We start from the raw sequence: 25,251 nt of genomic DNA, 5'->3' as shown, positions 1-25,251 counted from the left end.
ATAAGTTATTCCTCACTAAAACGTTGTGTGGGCAGCTGTTCTGTGCCAGCAATACATGTTCCACTGCAGAGCTGGTTGTGTCTCAGTAGTTATGTAGGTGGGAGGAAGAGGTTGAGCTGAATGCATTTTATTTACTAGCACACTCATCTCAGGTACTGCTTTCTCAAAAAACAAAAAGGAGGCCTGTCTATTAAGTATTAAGGGTTTTGTGCATCACATGGAGGCAGCCACAATGTATTTTCAACCGTGTAGTTGCTATGATTCCACTACTAAAGTGACCAATGAAACAGAGTTTAAAATTTGGTTATACCAGGGAAAGGAACCACGTACAAGTGACACCGTCTTATTTCACAGATAATGCTTGATTAGCTGTGCTAAGCACTTCACACACTTAGTGAGACAGAGCCCAAGAGCATACAATCTAATACCCATTGCTGTGGCAACCAGGATGGGGTTAAACACTTTCTCTGGGCAAGCAGAGGTGCTAGATCTGGTGGAAAGGGCTGGCAGGTGTGGCTTGTCAGACTTTGAGACTGAGAGGAGCAACTGACAGCTGTGCTAGGGTGGGCATGAAGCAGCCCATAAAAGGGAAGCAGCGGAGTATGAGAGGGAGAGAGGAGTTTCTCTTCAGGCAGTAGTTGTCATAGTCCTAGGCTGAGGGGAGCATAACTGTGGTAGTTAAGGGCTGCTAGGACCCAAGAGGATCATATTATCATGGCAAGACTATTTCTTGGACACAGCAGTGAGGTGGAAGGCAGCTGCTCTGCAATTGTTTCATGCCTTGAGAACTAAGGTTAGGGGGAACCATGCCTGGGCTGGGCTGTTTTCTCAGGACTGAGTCTGCAATGTTTCTTTTGGTCCCTTGCTGTTTCTCTGCTGGGTTTTGATCTGCCTTCAAGGGGGTGTGACTGTAACTCCATCCGCTACCCCTCTCTCTATCCAGAGAGTAAGAATGCCCCTTTGATGGTGGAGGAAGGAAGGGAGAGCTGGATTCTGTTCTGACCCAGGAGGTGGTAGCTAAATTCCAGCTGCAGGGCCAAACCCGGGTGAAGAGAGTAGGGACTGCACAACTGTACAATACATGGGGGGCAGACTAGCTTTCAGAGTCTCTGTTACTGCTGACAGTACTCAAACAGGGAGACCCAGTTTGGCCAATGGTACAGACTTGATGTGAAAAAGTGATGAGCCAGAGTTTTGGTCCTGCTCCATGCACTTTGTGCCATTCAAGTTGCTCCAGGAGTGGGGGCACTGGGAGCCCCAGCTGATACAAAGTGTATGTGTCTCTCCCTCACTTCAGCCCCCATGGCATGTCATGGTCAAGGAGAGGGCCAGAGTGTTGCCCCAGTGATCCCCGGCTGGTGTAGGATCCTGCACCTGGTTCTCTGTAGAAACTGAGAGCAACAGCTGTTACCTGCTTACCTCTGTCTCTGCTTCACTTAGGGGAAGCTGAATGCAGCAGAAAACCTGACCCAATACAACAAAAATGAACCCCTATGAGAGTGGTCCCCAAACTTTTTACCTCATGTACCCCTTACCCCTGTCAGGGCTCTGGCTTATGGGGAAGGGGAATGGATATGTGGTAAGAGGCTGGAAGCTGGTAGGCAGGGCCCTGGGGGGGCTCCCTCTCTGGCCCCTGTGGCGGCTGGCCTGGACCCCAGCTGTGCCTCCTAAGCATTCCTCTGTGCTCCTGTAGGGGGTGCACTCCACAGTTTGGGGACCTCTGCACTATGATGTCCTGCTGATACCACTTTGCAGAGTAGAACTGCACTGTAAGGTGAAATGGTACCAGGATCTTCATCCAGGAAAAATTCCAACCACATTACGCAGCTACAACCCTGAAATGCAAGGGGGAAGGACAGGTTGTCTGATCTTCATGGTGACTGGCTGACAATTATGACTGACTATTCAGATGACTCATTCACTAGACCAAGTTATATTTGCTACCTCCTTTAACAGGCTGCTGAGACTCTTGTCTCAGTTAGAAATTCCACCTACTTCAGACATGGGTTGATTCTCTTAATTTGTTTAGGGAGTGTTACTTTTTTTTTTTCTCCATGGTATCATTGAGCAAGAGTTCTATAGGCAACTGATCATATGTGCCAGAGTGATGATGGCTTAAAATAACCAGCCACAGTTCACTACAGATACAGGGGATTGCCGGGGTGCACTATGGAATTTGGTTCAACAACAGAACTACATACAGGACAGAATATAATCTTTCCCAATCTTGATGGGGACTTTTGGATGCTGCTGCAATATAACAGCTAAACAATCACAGCCATCGGGTGGTAGCCACTACTAGCCTGGGTTGGATTTGAACTCTTAGAGGCAAGAGGCTCAGTATCCGCATACCATTCTCCTTAGATTGAACATACTGAGCCAAATTCACCTTGGTGTTACTAGGTTGGCAGAATTACAAAAGCAGGGTGGTATTTGGCTCTCTGTTCCCTGGCTTTAACTATTCATGGCCTGATTGTCAGAATTTAAGATATGTTCTCTCCAGAAGTGTATTTACCGAAAGGCTAATGAACTGAGCAGCATGTTCATTCTCTGGAATGACCCACAGAATACAATGCAAAGGGATGGAGCAGCCAATGCCTCCCTGGGTGATGATAGCCCCATCTCCCCTGCATATGCAGATCCTGCAAGTGTTCACTGGCAGAGAGATACGTACCAAGAGCAGGATATTTCCCAGCTGTAGCACTTGCCGCACTTGGAAAATAAGCTTCCTAATTCTTTTGGGGACCCTGCCTCCCTCCGGCCAGTGGGCTGGATCCTCAGCTGGTGTATACTGGTATAACTTTGTTCACTTCACTGAGGATCTGGCCCATAGCCTCTTGCGGCTAAAACAGCAGGACAGTTCTTTTGGGTACTTACTTATCTTTTGAAGCAGTTGGCTGTTGCTTTATGTAGTTGTATGCACTAGGCAAAATGCACCTCCATGTGCATGTACCAGACTTTCCCTCTTTGAAGTCTCTACAGCCGGCAGTTCAGAAAACACTGCCCTTTTCTATTTACTGCATAGGTGTTGGCAAAGAGGGGGTTAATCAGATTTCTTGGCTATTCCCTGAATTAATAGCAGGACTTGTGCTTCTACTCCTGCCACTGAATCACTGGTGCAGACAACTGCCGCCACGTACCTCCCATGTATCCATCCAGCTCCTTCAGCACAGAAGGATGATAGGATAACAGAGCATGGTGTGATGAGATGAGCTAGTCCACTGGAAGCTTAGCAACAGTATGAAGATTCATGGTTTGTACTAGGAGCAAGTCATCAGTATAAGTCAGGCAGCCAAAGTAAGGTGCATTTGTATTTCACGCTCTGTCTAGCCTCTTTATTACCGCTCCTGTCCCCCGACCTGAATGTTTCTGGCAGCAAGGGCTCTCCTGCATTGTCTTTCTGGGGTGAGGAAGCTTCTGCAACTCCTTTCCGAGCTGCTCTTAATGGTGCTTTTTTGATCTAATGCCTCTGTGCCCTAAGCAGATGATCTGTTATTTCCATAGTGCAAACCACCCCCTATCCTGGAGGAAAGGGTGGGTTGGCACAAGTCCTGGTCATTGGTTGGATGCAGATGTTCTGGGCCCTGTGGGACATTGAAAACAGCTGGAAATCTCTCTGGAACTAGTGCCACATCACATTGGTATTGTCAGAGTGTGCTGTGATCAAATGTTACTTTCAGAGTCAACCGAAGGCACAGGGAGGCTCTTTGCAGCCTGACACCTATAGGAATCCATCTCTCCCCACCCGCCCTGTATGCCCATGCCATCTCCTGCCTGGCTGCAGCAATACCCCCACCTTTCTCTCTGAGTGGCAGCTCTGCTGCTTTTCGATTACCGCCTGGAAGCCAGGAGTGGAGCCAAAGTGCAATGCTGCAGAACATGTGGCAGAGTGTCTGGCATGCCCGCCTTTGCTGCGTACCAGGCACTGTCAGGGAAAGTGAGGGAGGGCAGTTAGAGAACTCAGTTTCTGCTGCCAATGCTCGCACTGGAGTTGGACAAGGCCACAGGAAAGGCTGAGACTGGTGCTCTGTCTGGATTAGGGTTTGTGTGTTGCTGGGCCCCTGGAGTGGGGAAGGTCTGCGTGGCTGCCCAGACCTAATGCTCACACTGGCTGTCTTGGGCCTGGAGAAATGAGCCCAAACCCATTCAAATTCATTGAATTTTGGAGAAGTTAAGATCCGAACAGCACAGCATAGGGCCCACGTCTAGCTGTGACACAGCATACGTGCTCCTTGCAGAGGTTGTCCCGTGGGAAGTCGGAGCCCTAGTCAGTTTGTATCTGAAACCAGTGCAACAGAATGGAGAGATCCGTATACTGTTTCAAGGGATGCTCAAGCAATGCTGAAATCCAGAGATGAAACATGAACACATTGGGCCAGTTTCACTTCTGATATTTTTCCACTGGCTTCAGTGGAGTTACACCAGAGATGAATATGGCCAAGGAACTGAACTGATTGCATAGTAGAGGACTCTAGGAATATAAAAGCAGGGGAGAGCAGAGTGGAATGTAGTGATCCTTCAACCCTATTAGTTTCAAGGTAGTATAGGACACAAAGCAAGTTTGGTGTCCTCAGTGCTCTCTAGTGAATGCCTGCCCGTGTTACAAAACAGCTCAGCCCAGGCCATTATGCCTGGAGGTCTGGCCCATGACAAGGAATTGTAGGGAAGGAGTGCTCCCTGTGTGACTGGGGTGGCTTCGCACCAATGCAATGTGGGGAGAAGCTTGGGTGATGTCTTGCCCCCATGACACTCATCGTACTGCTCACCAGGGACTTATGACACTGCAGAGCAGCTCTACCTTGGTATACAAGCGCAATACACTGACCTGTTCAAAAAAGCATTGCCAAAAGCATTGAGTTTCCTGAAAGGTTTTTTCGGATCCACCACCAGTGCATTACCAGGAATGATCCCCTCCACGTCCCCCTGCATCACTGCGATGAAGGAGTCAGTCGTAGGCTCTGGTCCAATTCTCATCCCTGGGAAATCCTGTTCCAGCAGGTACCTTGAGAGAGAAAATGGGGTATGATGATGCTTGAGATCTGAGCTGTTGAATTTCTATCAGAGCTGCTGCTGAGGTGCACGGTGCAGCCCCTTGAGACTATTTTTAGCATTGGAAATCTGCAAATGCAATGGTAGCTTTTCACTTGGGATCTCAAAGCTACGGCTGCCTCCGCATAATCAGATGAAGAAACAGAGAATGTCAGATGCTGTGAAGACATTCGCATCGTGATTAGTCATTCTGTAAGTCTGTGCCATGACCGCTTAGACATTTAGACCTGATCTATTTGTTATCCAAGAAAAGTGCAAACTGCCCCCATTCATTGCACATGGGGTTGTTAACTCTGAAACCTAACATTCAATATTAACATTACTTCACTGCTGATCATTTTAGCAGAAACGTTCAGCTGATGGGCTCAGCCCACAATCCAGAACTGCTTCGCAGATGCGGAAAGCCACAACTATCCCATACTCCGCTGTCAAAATCTCCCTCTCCCCTTCCTCCGTGATAGCTTCTGCAATGCAGTTCTTTTTACAATAGCACACTGAACATTAAAAGGATAGGGGGCAGTGTTACATAACCTATGTAGAGGGGCGGTAAGTCAGTTTACTTACCAATTCTGTGCTACAGAACATCCCTCAATTAATAAAACCCTCAGGTTTTTTTTAATGTAGACAAAGCTGGAATGCTGCAAAAATTAGGGCAAGTTTGTCACAGTATATGGGGCATTGATTATAAGGCTGCTGGTGAATACAGGGCTGCACATACTGACTTGGCATTGCCTAGTTTGTGAGCACTGGGTTGCTATAGGTGATTGAGTGCTGGACTATGCACATTAGTTTAATACTGTATTGATCATCAAAGCCAGGTTGCTGGCACTTTGTTTTTTCCGTTGCTTAAAGCACACCATTGAACCTTGTCATGAGGTGAGGAAAACAAATATAGACTTGTATGGACTCTGCAAGTCAATTCGGGGGGAAAATAGGCTGCATTTTGAGATTATGGTCTTTACCAGCTAATGGAGACACAAGGATGGGGAGGTTCTAGCTTTTCACAGCTAGTGCTGTTTTGATATGGGATGAGTTTTATGAAGGAGGGTGATACTGGGCATGTCACCCATAATCCATCATCCATGTGAGGGTCTGTGGGTCAATCATTTGGGTGAATTCTCATCTTCTCTTCACCTTAACGAATGTCATCTGATCCACAGCAAACCATATAGACGTATTAGGAATGGCAACCTTTATACTCATCTGGCTACATTGTACTCCCGGGACCTGGGCTGGAGCTGCATTTTCCACTCTCGCTGGGCAAGGAGGAACTACGCTACAGACAAGTATAAGACGTAAAAGCCAATTGAAAGGCCACGTGGCAAGGAAGCACACAAGATTGATGGCTATTGATCCTGTAAGGGATTAATTAACAGTAGAGCTACAACAGCATTAACTCTACTGGTGAATCTCCAGATTCCAGAAAGAGCTGGTCTTGCTCTGCTTCTCCTGTCACAATCATTTTATCTTACATGCCTTTCATCCCAGTGCTTTCGAAGCTCTGTACAGACTAGAAAGATTCACCTACACTGAAATATAAGGAGCTTTGGGGTGCATTGTGGAAACTGCTTAACAGTTCATAGCAACACTAAATTTAGGACAGGAAGAGAAGAAAATACAACAGCCCAATAGCTCCTAGACTAGGCTACCTAAAATTCACGAGCAGTTGACTATTGCAGAGGTTCTCAAATGTCTCCAGAACAGTAGAATCTCAGAGTTACGAACATCTCGTGAATGGAGGTTGTTCGTAACGCTGAACAAAATGTTAGCGTTGTTCTTTCAAAAGTTTACAACTAAACATTGCCTTAATACAGCTTTGAAACTTTACTATGCAGAAGAAAAATGCTGCTTTTAACCATCTTAATTTAAATGAAACAAGCACAGAAAGTTTCCTTACCTTGTCAACGAAAATTTAAACTTTCCCTTTATTTTTTTAGCAATTTACCTTTAACACAGTACTGTCCTGTATTTGCCTTTTATTTTTTGGTCTCTGCTGCTGCCTGATTGGATGTTTCCAGTTCCAAATGAGGTGTGTGGTTGACCCGTGAGGTTCTACTGTAGATGGCCACATCTTAGCAGAGAGAGATTATCTCACTGGCTCAGCTCCCCTCTCATTCATGATTGTATGAGCCACCTCCCTTCCTGATCATGATCCCATAGGTTCTCTGTGGCAGTTACAGCAGCTCCTTCCATACAAGAATATTAGGAAAACGTGGATGTATGTTTTACTATCTCTAGTGGGATTTAGCAGCACCAGATGGCCAGCCAACTTTCTACCAAGTGCTGCATGGACCTCCGTGCAACTTACCTGGATTCAATTCCTTGGGCCTATCTTTCTGAGTTAGGAAGGGCTAGCTCACTTCCTGGAAAGCTCATTTTAGCTTCCCCGTTAGCTAGTTCAGAAGCTGCTTTGATGGAGTCTAGAAACTGAACACAGACTTCCTGCATGGCAGTGCAGACCCCTAGACTGATAGCATAGCCCGAAAATACTTTTATTTCTATTGGCTTTCCTCTGATCTTTTTGCAATTTTTTTTTAAATCTGAGCCAATATACACAAAAGCTCTCCCCACACAGACTAGATTGAATCCACAGAGTTAGATATTTTAGAATTCCCACTTTAAAATGTGATAGGAAAATAGATGATATACTCAGAGGAGATAAAGGCACAAAGGGGAGTTAGGTGCCTTTTTGAAGATCTCCACACTGACCTGTAACTTTGTAATAAAAAAGTCATTTTTACACTCCTTTCTGTGATGAACAAGCACCATGACATCATGCAAGTATTCTGTGAATACAGACTTTTAAGAAGCCTGTGGTTTTCACCTTTCAGTTATAGACAAGACCTCTAAGAAAGAAGCAGCAAATAATGATCCTCTTCTAGCCAGCCATCCCCACTCATCTAGTAATCCCCCCCCCGCAACTGTTTGTTATATAAAACACTTTAAAAAACCCCAAGCACTCACAGAGATACAAAAGAAGTTACAAGTTAAAGCTAATTGATATGCAACAAGCGGTATGAAATCAAACTGAAGTAGATTCTAAGGTACATGAGAATTTACACTGCCCAGGGAGAACTCTCCAGGAGATTTGGGCGCATTGTACAGCAGGACAACTTCCGAACAAGGGTTCTGCTATGCTGTGGGCAAACACAAGGCAATCCATTAACGTGCTGTGTACACTCGTCTGATGGGCTGATGGCACAGCTTCAGGTCAGTGAAGCAAGCTGCCTGTGCTGAAAGAAGAAAACTAAAGCACGCTTGTGGGGGGAAAAAATCCTATAAATACACAGGCACAGTGAATGTAATGGCTTGTAAAAGGTGTTGGATGACAGCACCAGAGTTCTCTAACCCTTGAGACTGGGAAGCTGCAGTGCAAGCTTCCCCCAGCCACTGTGCCTTAACCCTCAGCTGTGAGATGCCCTGCTAGGGATAAAAGGGAAGAGAAATCTCCACTGCCCACATGGTCTATCAGGTCCATACCGTCTTGGCAGCCTCTCCAGGGCATGCTTGCAGGCTCCTCCGTTCTAACCCCAAGACACTGCGGCCTCCTGCTAGAAAGGACAGAAGTGCTGATCTTCATGCAAGGATGCTGCAGGATGAGTCTGTGTGTGTGGGGGAGGGAGGGTGTTTCTTTAGCGATGAGTCAGGCAGGATGCTGTGGAGAGGCAGAGATGATGTAGTGATTGTAGAGGGGCAGTGGGGAGCAGTGGCTGGAGGAGCAGCTTGGAACTGGCCTGGGGAGCAGAGCATGAGAATGTTTGGAGTGATGAGATGCCTGCACCAAAAGCAACCTGTGCTGATGGACAGCAGGACTCTAGCCCCTTGTTTATTTTATTAACAGGGAGGCTGGACCCAGGCCAGAGCTATGTTTAGCAGAGACTACAGCCCACTAATTAATTAAAATAGTAACATCCTGTCCTGCTGTCCCCTCCCCAAGCAGGAAACATAAAAGGTAATAATGTTGCAGAGCCAGACTCCAATGGGATCCTGCTGTCACTGCTAACATCAGTCTAGGCCAGTGGTTCTTAAAGCCGGTCCGCCGCTTGTTCAGGGAAAGCCCCTGGCGGGCCGGACCGGTTTGTTTACCTGCCGTGTCCGCAGGTTTGGCTGATCGCGGCTCCCACTGGCCACGATTCGCCGCTCCAGGCTGCGGGAAGTGGCACGGGCCAAGGGACGTGCTGGCTGCCCTTCCTGCAGCCCCCATTGGCCTGGAGCGGTGAACCGCGGCCAGTGAGAGCCGCGATCGGCCGAACCCGCGGACGCGGCAGGTAAACAAACCGGTCCGGCCTGCCAGGGGCTTTTCCTGAACAAGTGGTGGACTGGCTTTGAGAACCACTGGTCTAGGCTGCTGGTGGTTAAAGGCTGCTGGTGGTTAACTTCCCAGTTAAAAGTGCCAGCTCGCTGTGTCTCTTCAGGCACATATGCCCTTTCTGCGGATCTGGAAACTCTGCCAAGACAGCCTTGGGAGGAGTGAGGGATGGTTGAAATGTACAAGCTGAAATTCAGGACAGTACATCTTTCACCTAGCAAAATAAGGCTCAGTCCCCTGCGTCACTGAAGGCAGACAAGAGAACAGTCTGGTTCCACCACAACCAAAGGGAGCATTTCAGTCTCGCTTCACCGACTTCCAAACACACAGCAAGCCTCCCCCTGCCGAGCCGCTAGAAATATTTCACAGATGACCTTGATTGTCTTGTTTCCACCCCCACCTCCAGATACAGCAGGAGTCTGATCACAAGATGCTGCTGCTTAGTCCTCGAGAGAGAGAGAGACCGCGTAACAATTTCATCTGGATCTAAACCTTGGCTAGAGATGCCCTCCTTCAACTTTCAGGGAGGAGGCTTGGGGGCCAAACCCAAATTTTGTGGCTTAGGTGTTGTTGTGTTGCTGGGAGCGCCTTAAATCAACATTTGGAGACTCAATGGTCAGGTATATGACTGAGTTTTATTGATCATATCTGCACTGCACAGCAGGACCGAGTAATCTCTCCAGGTTCTGCCCTGAAGCACACAGAGCTCAAAGTAAAGATAAGAGGGGTTCTTTGGGGGCAGCCTGTCCTTCAATTGTTTCAGAGTCCCGGTGAAGAATCTGGAGGGGAATGTCCCCAGGATGGGTCAGAGCCATCGCTAGCCTAATCCTAATGCTGAGGCAGAGGAGGAATTTCTTACTTCTTTGCTGTTGTGTTTAACTTCTGATGGTTTTATCCAGACTATCTGGACCCACAGGATCTGCAAGCTTGGGCTGGAACCTCTCAAAAGCTTCCTGGCATTTCCTGTTTCCGGCAGGCCAGAACTACCTGGAGACCAGCCTGTCATGTTATTTTAATGCTTTTGTTTCCAGTCCCAGCATCCCTACATCCCCAAAATTACTCCCACCACCCACTGGCACATGCAGAGGGACAGACACACTTCGAAAGGCCCACTCATCCATTCTGATGGGGTTGCTCCCGGGAAGAAACAGGCTGGCCTCTTCTGCTTTGCCCAGGGCTCCCAGCTGAGCCCACAGCGGGAGCAGAAAGCAGAGCAGCCAGGCATGGGATAGCTGATGAGAACTTGCTGCTTCAGGAGAGACAGCTGACTCACCACACAAGTGCATCAATCCAAGAGGTGGGGGGATGCTGCCTCCCAGGTCACTAATTACCCCCTAGCAGTTGTGGAATCACACTTGTGTCACCTGGGCATGCTCACCTAGTGAGGAGCCCAGCTCTCAGGCCTGGAGAGAAGAGAGGGACTGAGTGGGAGAGGGGATCTAGGAGGGAAGGTGGGTAGGTGGTGGTGAGTCTTGTACTGCTGGAGTTAGTGATGGAAATAGGGGAGAGTGTGGTGGGGGGGCTGGGGGGAGCCCGTGTGGGCTGCAGAGACCAGGGAGGAAGCACTGGGTGTAGATGGGGGCTGAGAGGCAAAGAGAGGGAGTGGATGTGCAGGCAGCGAGCTTAGAGGGGAAGAATTAATGACCTCCCCAGATCTGGAGTCAGCTCTGCTCTGAAGTGTGGCTGAGAATGAAAATGAGGAGGGATCCAACATGTGACCCCACCACGCCTTTTAAATCTTCTGAGGTCTGAAGCAGAGTTTAAGAACAAAGATTTGGGTCAGGTGTGTGGGGGAGAGGAGGGCAGGGTTAGCCCAGCCAGCTCTGCCAGCGTGGTTTCGCTTTATGCAGGGCAATTCCCTCCCCTCACTCAACCCTTCTTTAAAAATAACTTCATGAGACCAAGCAAGACCTCTGCACTGTCTGCTTTCTAGCACACGGGGTCATGCGCCAGCCAGGTGGCTGGCTAGGCATTGCAAATTCATTCTGTGTCTAGTTCTTGGTTACAGCAGTAGGTTGCAGGAATATTAGAGCAGGTAAAAACGCCAGCATTCCACAAAGTCATTCAGGCACAGCCCATTTCACTGGCCCTCTCCTATTCTCCCCACACACCCGTTCAAATGTTGGTACAAAGTAAAGCTTACTCTCAGGTACATAAGGGGCTGGCCTCACCTCTGCCTTACTGTGGCTTTATCCAGTGTTACTCCTTTGATTTCAGTGCAGTTACCCCAGTGTCAAACCAGAGATACTCAGTGGTGAATCGGACCCAAGATATTCATCTTGTGAATCCACACGGGAAATGGAGAAGGTGTGGCCCAAGTCTGATCTGAGGAAAGAGGGCACTGGGAGGGAGCTGACCTGGGGTTAGTATCACTGCTGAGGTAGATAAGTGGTGCATCTGAACCGACCTGCAGTCAAGACCAGCTCATCCTGAGATTGTGAATATGTTTAACCCTCTCTCTGCTGGCCTTCCACCAGACCTGCTATCTGCCATTAACCTTCCACTGAAATCAGGTCGCCTTTAGGATGTACCTGACACGGGCACCAGCACTGTTGGTACATAGGTGCTAGATGGATCCGAAACAACTAGAAAGGGCTGCTTTTAGAGCCTTGCCATTTGACCGTCCTTTTTCACCCCCACCCCCTCACCCTCCCACCCTTCTTCATAGGGGCACCTCAGGACACTGTACAAAGAAAAAACAATCAGAAAATAAACTTAAAAAATAAATCCCAAAGAACCCACAATAAATTTTACCCAAGGCTTGTCATTTAGGAAATCAATGAATTCCTTGAGAGAGACATGTGCAGAGGCCACACTGTTCCACCGCCTTCCAAAAGCTATGGGGATATTCAATAGTAAGGCCACATTAGGGTCACGCTGACCATGCAACTGCAGGAGCACTGAAGTGTAAATGTTTGGCATACCCGATAAAAAGGCGTCAATGCGACTTATTTCTCGTGGGTGGTGCCCTAGCTCTCCAGCACTCTTGCTGTGGGTCATTTGGTCCTGATCTGAGTACGTTTCTGCCATTTAGAATTTGACCTACCTATCATTTTAAAGAAACAGCTCCGAGAATTTCCTATGAAGCCACCTTTTTGTAAGTCATTGGTGGCTGGCATCCCAGGAGACAGATGGAAGAGAACCAGGGCTGCCCCCGCCATCAAACGTGAGCAAAAGAATACTATAGGCCAAAACCTACCCTGGGAGAGACGCATACAGTTCCCATCACTGTCAATGGGGGTTGTATGTGTGTATCAGAGGGCAAAATTGGCTTCTTCCAACATAGCAAAACTTTCCACCCCTCAAGTAAATAGGCCAAGTTATTACCTGATAAAGGTGGTCTTCCCAGTGGAATACTGCCCCACCAGCAGCACCATTGGCTTATTATCAAAGTCAGCATCTTCTAAGGCTGGCGAATGAAACTCGTGGAATTTGTAGTAGTCTTCCAAAGGGAGCAGCTTGGTCTTGTAGAGCTTTTTGAGACCCTCGCTCACAGTCTGGAACACTTCAGGGTCTTTCCTCCTCCTGTCATCGGTACCCAACCAGCTGAACATGATGGAATGGCCAGAGAGGTGATTGTCTTTCAGTGAGGCTTGGTCTTCAGAACACAAAGCAGAAGAGGTGTATGGCTCAGCCGGAACTCTTTCTGGGGAGGGTTCCAGGCAGCAATTCCTAAATTTAGTCACTGTGTATTTGTTTATGTTAAACAGAAATTTGCTGCTTTATCTCCAGAGGTTGCTGGTTATCCTCTAGGAAAGAGCATTCTCTTGCAATGCAAAGCAAGACGCTTGGGCAGGATGCAGAGGAGAGGGGGAATGAAATACCCGTAGTGGCTGCAAAACAACGTCCTTTTTCTTGTGTCAGTGGAAGATGAGATGACTCTCCTTGATTTCCTCCAGGACCTCTTGTTATCCACAACCGGAGCTTTGATTCTTTTGTTGTTTTAAATCTGCAGTAGGTAGGCTTTTTTAAGCATTTGCATAAAAACTCCTCTTGAATTGCAATTATAATGCAAAATAAAAATGCCTTCCCCCCCCCCCAGCCCGGTTTGCGAGGCACTTAAATGCTAAACTTCATTCACTCTCTCCTTTCAGATCGTAGAGGTGGGACTGAGGCGCCGATTTGCTCCCGGAGGGTGCATGCTGCAGCTCTGGAGAAGAGGCGGCTAATCACGACAGCATCCTCCCCTGGAGCCGCAGCTGGTGTTTAAATGCCAGCCTTTCAGGAAATCGACGAGCAGCGGAAGTCACCAGCTCCTGGCAGGGTCTGCCCGTTCTCACGGGCCGGGTGAGGCTGAGCAGGGAAACACCATGTCTGGAGGAGGAGCTGGCTTTGCTCCTGCACAGGATTTGCTGCAGTGCTGGGCATGGTCAGATTGCAAACTGCAATCAAGGACGCAGTCATCTCTGGAGTGGGAAAGGATCAGGGCACAGCGGCCTCTAGAGGGAGACGCAGGGATCTCGATTAGCAGATTACACAAAGACACGGTTTATTGATTTAAAAATACTTCGTTTTTCATTTTTAATCTGGCATTCACTGGCATAGCTCCACTGACTGCAATGGTGATGTGAAGAGGCATGCCAGGTTAGAATCTGGACCATAATGTATGTGTATTATGGTGCTTTTCATCCCAAAGAATCTAGAATGACAGAGCTCTTTAACTCTGTGTGTGTGTGTGTGAGAGAGAGAGAGAGAGAGAGAAGCCTTGTGATCTCTCATACTGCCCCTCAAATGTACCTCAATTCTGACCCACAGGAATGACCTCTGGGTATTGACCTTGAGAGGGTAGTTCAGTTTCCAAGGCCTGTTTGGGGTCTGGTATCTTCGCATAACCTGCCAGCAAGGAAGCTTGTATTGTGGTGGATTTCATTTTTATATGTGTCAGCAGCCACTAGTGTGGCTCTCCCTGATCTGTCTTATGTTTGCATTGGCACCATACCTGCCAGCTGAGTAGTATAGTTCATTGGCAGTTTAGCTCTTCTGTTAGCAAACTTATTATTTTTCTTTAATTGTGTTACATTACAGTAGGGTATATAACTGTGCAATTAAAATATGAGCTATATTAATCCAGCCTGTCTACCATATACCAAAAAGATGGCTGGCATGGTACAAGAAAACCATGGCAAATATTTTCAAACTAGGGTGCCTAGAGGTAGGGATCTAGCTCCACATTTAGCCACCTAAATAAAAGGGGGCTGATTTCCAGAGGTGCCAAGCAGCCTTCTCCCAGTGAAGTCACTTTGAAGCTTTACAGGTCCTCTGGAACCTCCTGTAAAGCGGGCCCCTTTTATTTAGATGCCTAAATGTAGAGTCAAGTGCTTGACTTTGAATATTTTAACCTATAATCTTACAGTAATAACTAAATATTATTTAACAGGACAGTTAAATTTGGTTGGCCCATAATCTGAGTAACTTTTCCCCTTTAAATGTTTTTAATGCAAAATAACCCTCAATAAAACCAGCCAATGGGAGCTGCAGAGCTCGCATTTGGGGCAGGGCAGCGCGCAGAGCCTATCTGGCTGCCCATGCATCTAGGGGCCACAGGGACCTGATGGCCGCTTCCAGGAGCCGTGCGGAGCTAGGGCAGGCAAGGGCCTGCCTTAGCCCTGGGCCCCCACTACGTCACCGACCGGACTTTTAATGGCCTGGTCGGCAGTGCTGACTGGAGCCGCCAGGGTCCCTTTTTGACTGGGTGTTCTGGTCGAAAGTGGATGCCTGGCATCCCTAGCCGGGACCCAGCATAAAAGCTGGGGTTCTGCAGCACCACCTGGACCCCTAGTTCCTGTGCCTATGCCTCCACTGAGGGTGTGTCTACACTACCATTAAGTCAATGTAACTTGCATCACTCCGGATGTGAAAAAACCACTCCTGAGCAACGTAAATTACGTTGACGTAAAGCGGTGTCCACACCATGCTATGTCGGCTACTGCCGCCAATGTAGCATGGTAGTGAAGACAAACCCTGAGTCCTTTGCCAAGAACGCTGTCAGGAGGCATTTTTGGAAAAAGCTCCCAGCTGTCAGGAGACTTTTTTGGAAAAGTGTCAGAAGCTCTGACACCTTCCCAGCAGGTGGTGGGTGGTTCGTATAACAGTGAAAAGAGTCCCTAGGCCAAATTCCAGCTAAATTCAAGAATCCCTCAACCAAATGTGTTTAGCATAAACAACTCCAACTCTGCATGAAAGGCAATTGATATATATCTGCTGAAGCTAGGGCTGAATTTGGCCCTCTGTGTCTGCCATACGGTATGACAACAAACAATCCTTGCATTTGAATAAGAATGAGCAAGTTAGGGATAATAGGATCGTCAGGGTCTTAGATGTGGTTATCCTTTCCTAGTAATCTCCAGTGAAGAGGCACCCTTGAAGGCCAAAACTAGTGTCTGACCACCAGTGCTAGTGTTTACTCCAACCACACAAACTAAGAGATTCCATAAATGTAACTTCTTGTGAAAGTGGGATCATCTTAAAGGTCGGGGTGAAATTCTGCCCCAGTGAAGTCAATGGGCCAAGATTACACTTACATTATTCACTTGTTTCTGTTGTATCTATCTTTTGTGAAGAATATAAAAGATCTACATCTGCCCCGAGGGCCGGTTCCATTGTCTTTTGGCTACTAAATATTTGATAATAAATTTGGGTTATTTTTTTCCTGTTGGTTAAGCATTTTGTCATCTCTGGTTGCTTCCATTCTATGATCTGATTTATTTGTACAAGTAGTTCTTCCGGCTGGTCTCCCAATCTAGCATAGAAGTTGGATAGTTCAGAATCCAAGTGGTGATTTATCTGTTCTGCAAGGATATCCATTGTGGCAGTAAATTATATTGTTATTGCATTTCCTGCAGAAGATCAAGGTTCTTACTTCAGTTTCTTCAGTAGTTATTAGAGATGGTGCAAAAGTAGAATTAAAACAAACAAACAACTTTAAAGCAATTGTATCTCAACTGAAAATTTTTGCAAAACTATGTTGATTTCTTCAGAATTTTTCATTTTCAAAAATGATTGTGCGTTAATTTTTTTTTCTCTAAAATTTTTAAAAATGGATAATGCTGAAGAAATCAACATGGCTTTTGCAAAATTTTCCTGTTATGTTAAAAATGGCCAATTTCATCTCCTAGTTGTCTCTACCATTCAAGAACGGTACACTTGCGAGGCCATTCTAGTATCTACCCAGCTGTTTTTGCATGGCTGGACTCTTCCACTTTACAGTCTGTGTTTGTGATTGCCTTGCTTTTCACAAACTAAGCCACACTTAGCCCGGTCAGGCCTTGGATGGGAGACAACTGATGAAAATCTAGATTCAGAGATTATAAAGCAGAAAGGGACCACTGTGATCATTTAGTCTGACCTCCTGCATAGCACAGGCCATAGGACTTTCCTGAATTCTTGTTTTGAACTTGAACATATATTTCAGAAAAAATATTCAATCTTTATTTCAAAATTGCCAGTGATGGAGAATGAACCCCAACCCCAGGTAAATTGTTTCAATGATTAATTTATGCCTTATTTCCAGTCTGACTTTGTCTAGCTTCATCTTCCAGCCATTGGATCTTTTTACACCTTTGTCTGGTAGACTGAAGAGCCTATTATCAATTTTTTGTTCCCTATTTATGGATATATAACCGGTGATCAAATCACCCCTTAATCTCTTCATGAAACTAGATGCTGTAGAAAGTGGTGTTGGTGATTCAGAAGCACTGAATCTATGCCCCATGATGATTGTGCTAAGTGTCCCAGTGCTTCCAGAGGTACTGTCTTTCTAGTGAGATGTAGGACAAAGGTCCTGACCACCAGTAACATAAGAGCCCATTGTACTGCTCGTAAGAGAGAGATGTTAACCTCCATGTCTCTGTTAAATTCTGCTTCTGGTATTACATCTTGCCAACGTAAATTCCACTTGTAGTTTCAAATGGATACTGTTTTCTTTGTTTCCTGTTTAAACCTGTTACTTATGTTGATTTTAAATAGCTACAAGACTCCACTCCAGGGTGGATATATTTTAGTGCTGGGTGAAGTGATCATTATTTGTATGTATCCTTTGTTTATTCCATAGTGACATAAGGAAGCTTAATTTTTTAATATCCATAAGATTGTTGGATGAAAAATGCTAGGCAAATACTAATTCTTTGGGTCTAACAGCCAGTGTGATTGTCTCTATTTCTATCTTAACAGTATAGGCATTAAATAACAACCACAAACTTTCTGTGTCTAAGTTCTCATTCTGGTTACGTTTTTCAGGTAGGTGGACATATCATTCCTCAGGAGATAAAGCTCACTGGGAGTCAAGTATTTGGCATTCTGTCTCTGAACCTGCCATAGAATTTCTTGTGATGCCTCATGCAAGCCATCTAACCTCTGTGTCTTCGTTTTCCCATCTATAAAACAGGGACAACACTTCACAGGGGCGGTATCAGCATATTGTGCTGCTTTGGATGAAGGCAGCTACAAACGTTTGCTGAATGAAGGAGAACAAATGCTAGGTACAATGTGGGTAGATCCAAGAACTACCTGGGTACTACTGGGGGAGGCAGCATGATCTGGTGGATAGAGATTGATGCTAGGAGTCAGGAGTTGTGTTCTGTTTCTCACTCTGCCACAGACCTGCTTGCGTGATCTTGGGCAATTCACTTCACCTGTGCCTTAGTTTCCCCTCCAAGTTTTTGTGTGTTTAGATTGCAAATTCGTTAGGTTTCTCTCTGTGTTTGTACAGAACCTAGCACAACAAGTCTCTGATTTCTAATGGGCCCGTAGGTGCTTTACATAATACAAATTGTAATAGTAATTACAATATTTTACTCAAACAGCTCTACACAAACACTACATCGCCTTCCTGGAAGTGATGTCCATATAAAAGCCTGTTCTCTTTCCCACTTTCTGTGCAGTGGAGGGGCTTGGAGAAAATACTGCTTGTCCAAGGAATGTGGTTTAGCCTGGTCTAAAACTGACAGATAAATACAGCTGCCGTATAAAACAAGTCATATGATCAATGATGACATGAACCTTTGTGGGTTATCTATAACTGTTCCTGATACCTCTCTTTAAATACCTAGTGCAGCATTTTTAAGGACATATCCCTATTAAAATAACATGACTGTACAATGTGAAATTCACTATCAGGCTTCCGTGACAGCTTGCCACATTAAAGTGACTAGGCAGTGTCTGAAACTAAAGCTATACAAAGACAAAACAATGTTAAAACTGTTGTTATTAACAGGGTTATTATGGCTAAGTGGCTCCAAAATAGAGCTGGACAGGAACTGGAATTTCCATTTTTTCAGAATATTCAGTGATTTCAACATTTGTTTTTGTTCTGAATAGGGACAACCAGAAAGAATTTGGAAAATTCCCACAAAATGATTTTTTTCCCAGAAAATATTTTGGGTCATTTGAAATATTTTATTTAGATAAGATAGATGTCTCTCGTTGATTTTGCCTTTTGCCTTATAAAAAGACATTTTTATATAAAATAAAAAACCTCAAAACCAAAAATTTATTTTGAAACAAAAAATCAAAATGTTCGATTCAGAAATGTCAAATGAAAACATTAAGATGTTATCAAAATACCTTTTTTCTTTTTTTTTCCAAAATGAAATTTCATTGAAATTGGCACATTTCCATGAAAAAAATCGGTTTCAACAATACAGCATTTTCCAATGGAAAAACAATCTGTGGAAAAGTTTTCAATCAGCTCTACCTCCAAGCTTTGTTGTTCTGCATTGTGCAATACAGTCTGCCTCTAATGAACAATATGCTCTTTTAAAATGTACATTGTCCCCAATAGCTGTGATGTTGACGAAAGCGATGCTGTTAAGGGAACTTCAATAAATAGTAGAAGAGAGAGCAAGAGAGTTTATTGCAGGGTATTTACAGAGATTATTAGTATAAATTGGTCAATACAATGGAGCAGATTTTGCTCTGTTACACAGGTGTAAATCCAGTACAAGTACGTTGAAGTCAGCAGTCTGTAACAGAATTACACTGGTTTTACTCTGATGTATCAGAGCAGAATCGGGCTCACAGCATTTATTTTGTGTGTTTTTACTTATTGTACTGATGCAAACTTGTAACCATTCCTATAGCTGGTCAGAACAATTCCATCTAAATATTTAAAAAATAAAAACAACTTCATAAGTTTTGTTTGTTTTCTGCCCAGTCCTAACTAACCACAACAGAGAATCTAGTTAAAAATGTATGCAAAACAAATTAAAGTGATCTATTAAGAGACTAGTCATCCAGGTATAACATATTATGTATGTGTTTATAGAACCTCAAGATAACTTTACCTGCCTAGTGCCGATCAGAGGTTTGACCTACTTCACTAGTGTCTTGAACCGTAGTCAAGACATGAAATATGCATTTTGCAGTTCATATTTAGTATAGCTGAAAAGATCTGACAATCTTCCAAATGGGGAGAATGTGAACATGTCATCTGCTAGTATTATTAGGAAAGTCAAGGTAGAAGATTTGGTTGAATTGTGCTCATCCGATACTGAATTAAGTTTCCAATCCTGCAGCTGTCCGTGTCTGTGAGCCATGAATTGCGGGACAGGGGTCTAAGACTCTTGTTGTGAAAGTTAAGCTAACTAACCACTATAGCTGAGAAGTCAGACTCTTACAAAAGGAGCTTTGTATTATGAACCACTAAGCTAATCACAGATGTCACAGGCCAAACAAATAAGAAACAAAATGCATGTCCTCCACTTTTATGAACAGAAAGTTCCCCAGTTTGGGGTCTTTGTTTCAGCAAAATGAGCCCACAGCCTCTCACTTTTTTCAGACATTTTTCAGAGGTGTCTACCCCCCAACCTTTACAAAGGTTTTTAAAAAAAATGGCTTACTTGGTGACTCCTTCCAGAAGGGAGACCGTCTGTTCTGATGGTCTCTCAAAGTCTTCTCACCTTGTGGAAAGTAGAGCGGGTTGAAAAATAAGGCAGAAAAAAACTGAGAAAAATGTCAGAATAATTTTTGTTTCATTTTTCCCACCTATTAATTGAAAAGTTTAATCCAGTTTGTATTGTTTGTTTGTTTTGTTAATCTTTTGAAACAGGACATTTTCAGATGTGATTATGTTGGTTAGGTTAGTCATATGGTAACAAAAATTATATAAAAAGTTTGTAAAAATAATTTTTGAGAATGCCTTATTTTAAAAAAGATTTTAAAATTGATAAAAGTTTCCAAAAAACAATGAGTTTTCAAGAAAAAATGTCTGTGTTGAGAACAGGGCAGTTTTCAATAAAATGGTTTGATCAGTACTAGTGGAAAGGTCACAGTTTATATACTCCCCTTTTTTTCCACTGTGCCTTGCCAGAAGCTAGTGTAACCCACTAGTCAGTCCATGTTATGTGTCCCAGATACAGAGGGGATGTCAGTCTGTTACAGCACCCAGCTACTGAGGTTGGTTTTTCAGCTCAAGCTGTAGCAGCTGGTGCTTTTAGCTCTGTAGGCCCCTGGTTCAATCTCTTCTGTTAAGATGGTGGACATCACATAAATGGGGCAGCTGTCTAGGCTTGCTAGATAAGGTATTACTAAGGTATGAAGAAAGATGGTGGAATCAGGACCTTTAGTTTTCTTAATCTTATAACACCCACATTCCTGTAAAATAGGAGGTGAGTCTTTGGGTTTGAACACAACATTGTCAAGATTCAGCTAGTCTCACTTAAGGTTACATCGATGCACAGTGTCGATGACACAGTGTTTTGGGATTTTGTTTTTTCTCCACTTCCCTGTTGTGTTGGTAGGTGTGTCTTCTGTTGATGCCATCTGAGGTCGAGGCAAGGTGAGCACAGCACCTCATTTTGAAAACAACCCCTGATTCATTCAGTCCCATAAACTCATGGCTTTTTGTCTCTTTTCCAGGAGGTTTGAGGAAGGAATGTATTAAGAAAAAACCCACTTCCTATCAGGAAAATCACAGAGGCATGAGTCCTGTTCATTACAAATCATTAATGCCTAATGACAAGTGTCAAAGAGTTCAAGTAGCAATGGGTGCAGAATGAGCAGGGGCTAGGCAGGGGTGCTGGAACAATTTGTATAGTGGGGGTGCTGAGAGCCATTGAACCAAACTGCAAACCCTGTAGATAATGGAGTGTCACTTCAAGCCAGGGGGTGTGGCAGCACTTATGGGGCTAGGTGGGAGGTGAGGGGTAATATGGTTCCCCAATGTTAAACCAGTCATTAAGGAGAAGGAGAGTTTCCCTTGCTACATTTTTACCTATGGACCAAGGCTCTCCATATCCCAGTGTTAGGAGTAATGGAGGGAGAAACACAAAGTAGCTGAGGTGGAATGGAAGAGAAAAGGAGATAAAGGCAATAGATGGAAGGGAGGGAGATTTTTGAGCTGCAATGGAGAGACAGAGAGGAAGTGTGTGTGTAGGTGGGGACAATTTCCTTTTGGGGTGTCTAGATCCCACATAGCAACTGTTCCTCTACCCTTCCTCTCTCCACTGCTCTGCCCTTCCACTGTCTCACTCCATTGTTCCCTATGTTCCTGCATCCTCCTTGCTTCAAGTGGAGGAGGTTTCTAGACAGTCACAGCAGACCCCTTCCGCAGACTATGAGCCCCTCTCTCTGCTGGTGGCAGGATGTGTAAGCAGGTGGGCCTGGGCCTGGTCAAGGTGTGGAAGAGCCAGGGGAGCATTAACAGGCAGGGGGGTCAAGGTCTCAGCGAGCCATGGAATCTGAATTCCCCTTTGGTCTTGGAGATGGCCCCTGTCATGCAGTACACTGATGGGTGGGGCAGTGTGGAGGAAGCTGCACTGCGGCTGTTCGTGCTGTACCTAATTCTTCTTCCCACCTGTCAAGCCAACACATTTCTAAAGCAGCAAGGAAACCTTGAGCTGCCTATTTTCTCTTGCAAAGATTGTCCTGTCTGGCTAGGAATTAATATTGCATTTGATGGTATATTCATATGATTGATAAATCAATTATCATTCATTTTTTTTAAACACGCAGAGCAATAAAAAGACTGGTAAGATAAGATGGTTTAATTTTAATACTTGTAAAGAGACAACTTGTAGCTGTGATAATCTCAGCCCAGCTTCTACTGGCTTGGTTTGCAGGAGATTTCTATTGGAGCAGCTGTCTAGATTACCAGTATGAACATTGGCTGCCATAATATGCTGGACACAAGCACTGCAGCATGTGAATAGGTAACTCTATTAACTGGTAAAGTCAAGGATGTGCAGTTGGCAAACAAAGCCAGAGGGCCTCTTCCTGCTTGTTAATATCTTAGTATCATTTACATTATGATGGGGCCTGAAGACCCTATTGTGCTAGACACTGTACATACACAAGTGTGAGAGAGCCCCTGCCCCAAGAGCTTACAATCTGAATAGAGAAAGTAAAGTATTATTAACCCTGTTTTACATAGGGGTGACAGAGGCACAGTGACATAGAGTTACGTGCTGAAGGTCACACACAGTGAGTTTGCAGAACAGTCAAATCTCATCAGCTCCATGCCACAAGACCAACCCTCTTTTAGTCACAAGACCATCCTTTCTGTCTAGTAAGCTGACAGGGTTTGACCATAGCTATTGAATAATTCTGATGCTTTGTATGGTGGTAGCAGAAGATCATATCCCTGGAATTTCCATTTTTTTTCAGAAACTGCACTTGTCTTAATCATCAACGTGACACAATTCAAAACACCGTGCTGTCTCAATCCACTCTGAGCTGGAGTCCCTTCCTGAGAAGAAAAATCCAATGTAAATGCATTTGGACAGAGTCAAATAAATCCACTCATCATGCGTTATCAGCGGGGTGTGAACAGTGTCACCTGTTTTATCTTTGAGATTTGGTAGAGAAACAACTATACAAACAAGGAAACTGCCTGCCATTTAAACCATGGATGTGTCAGTTTCTGGTAAAAGGTGGCTGACTGACATGTTCTTTCACGTCCACCAATGGGACCGGGACATTGCCTCCTGGGCAGGTCTCCAGAAAATGCCTATTATTGCTCAATACCACGAAACTGATTTTCTTTCCCCTTTCTTATGCTTGATAGGTGGAAACAAAGTATCAGATTTGCATAGACAGGATATACCACATGCATGCGTATACAGTGTGCGTATATAAAAACAGGTGCCATTAGAGTGGTGTTGACGGTGGAACGTTACTGTTTCTTGTGAGGAAGCAAAGCCACCTGGAAGAAGGTAGGACGTTTAATTTGTAAGTGATAGAGTGATTTCGTGCTGAAGTTCAGAGGCTGCCTGGTGCCTGCATGCACTTATGAGGATTAGGATTTTCCAAGTGGAGGAGGGGAGCGCAGCACTTACTTGTCTTTTGTCATGCTTGGATGAAGTTCTTTTATCAGCTCAAATGGGCATATTTGCAACATGTTGCAACTAGCTGTACTGAACAGAGAAGCTGCTGCTGCTGTTCTTTGCTCTTCAACAGGAGATGGGAAAGAAAGAGAAATCGGGGTGTTTTCATATCGGATCATTTCAAACAGAGCAGGTGCAAGCCATGATAGACCGGCTCGATCAAATGATCTGGGTGCCACACATCAAAGGCTCTTGCCCACCAAATTCCTGGGAATGGGGTGTGTGTGAGGGGGTGACTAATCTACACCTTGTGCACACTTCCATTTCAAGATCAAGAGCTATGCATTTTGGGGACACTTTAGGCTACATTTGCCCATAATCCATGCTGCAGAGATAGGAAGGGCCCATTGACTGAATTGAAGTTATATGTGCTCGGCGCCTCTGATCATCACGACCGTTATTAAGGTGCCTAAGTATGGATTTAGGTGCTTAACTACGAGCACTGCAGGCCAGATCTGCAGATGTAAAAGGCTTATTTTCATGAGTTTCCATGGGGCTTAGGTGGCATCTGATGATCTGAATGGTCATTTGAAACTTTCAGCCAAGGTGCTTAAAAGCTGCTATGTGACTCTCAGCATGTAGACTGATCGGCTGAGCTTTTGAGAACCGTGCAGGCAGTTCAGCCCTGCATCTTTTATTAAGATCAATAGAAGTCTATGGCCAAATCCCTGGCACTGCTTTGAAAATCTGGACGTCAACAGAGGTCACTCTTAACGCTTTAGGGCAGTGGTTTAAGCACTGAGGATTTGGAGCAAGGTCTTTAACCTTGAAGTGCTTTAGTTCACTTAAACAAACAAAAGGCAGTGATTCTTTTCAGAATAACTTTATTTGCTAAAATGTATTTGAAGTAATGGGAACCAGCATTAGAGTTTTGGTACCAAAATACCCACACGCTTGTTTAATCAAAGATGGGGTGTTGTGCCTGCAATGTTGTCTTCACAATGTATTATTGTGCGCTAGCAACTTTTACCAAAGCCTAGGAAACTCAGCCTCCTTGTGAGGTTTCCAGATTGACTACTGGTGTTTTGTTTTGATACCTAACATTCTGCTATGATGGATGAGCCAGCAATAAAAGACAGGACTATAGCATTGTCCACTAAATTCACTTTTTAGCACAGAGACGTTTGTTACACCGCTAACAGCTACAGACTTAGGGGCAGATCATTAGCCAGCGTAAAGCAGTGTAGCTTCATTGACTTCAATGGAGCTAGGCTGGTTTACATCAGCTGACGATCTGGCCCCTGAAAACAACCTGCTCCAGGATCCTGTCTGTGCCAGTGGGAACTCTGTATGTGGAATGAAGGTAGAATACAGCACTTTGTATGTGGAATGAAGGTAGAATACAGCACTTTGGCTGGCTTCTGAATTTTGAGGCGCTATCAATGGGGAAAGCATATCAACTTGAGTTCCTTGATGAGAGCAACATTTGAACCTGGAATGTCTGATTCCAAGTGAGTACGGTTTCTGAGGTTACTGTGACACAATGAAATTTAATTTTGCAGAGTATCTGCTGCAGAAGAGCCTCCCAAATGCTCACCTTCTCATTACTGCCTGTGAGACACTTTTCTTTCAAGA

The 25,251-nt window shown here is 45.0% G+C and overlaps 1 protein-coding gene across 2 annotated transcripts in view; it reads right to left on the bottom strand.

Annotated features, from left to right (window-relative positions):
- Positions 1-13,683, bottom strand: part of EHD3 (EH domain containing 3) — a 32,552-nt gene extending 18,869 nt beyond the window's left edge. The window contains exons 1-2 of one of the 2 annotated variants that reach the window (XM_073338660.1): positions 12,686-13,683; positions 4,826-5,002 (exon numbers count right to left, since the gene is read on the bottom strand). In XM_073338660.1, the coding sequence (XP_073194761.1) occupies positions 4,826-5,002; positions 12,686-12,912 (404 nt within the window). In that variant the 5' untranslated portion in view covers positions 12,913-13,683. Of the gene's footprint in view, positions 1-4,825; positions 5,003-8,529; positions 8,622-12,685 lie in introns of those variants that run through there. The other variant, XM_073338661.1, reaches the window with a different exon arrangement.
- Between the last annotated feature and the right edge of the window lie 11,568 nt (positions 13,684-25,251).

The sequence above is a fragment of the Lepidochelys kempii genome, chromosome 3 (genome assembly GCF_965140265.1).
Source record: "Lepidochelys kempii isolate rLepKem1 chromosome 3, rLepKem1.hap2, whole genome shotgun sequence".
Classification (NCBI taxonomy): domain Eukaryota; kingdom Metazoa; phylum Chordata; order Testudines; family Cheloniidae; genus Lepidochelys; species Lepidochelys kempii.
Note: the sequence above shows the minus strand (reverse complement) of the source record. Positions and strands in the feature narration are given on the sequence as shown.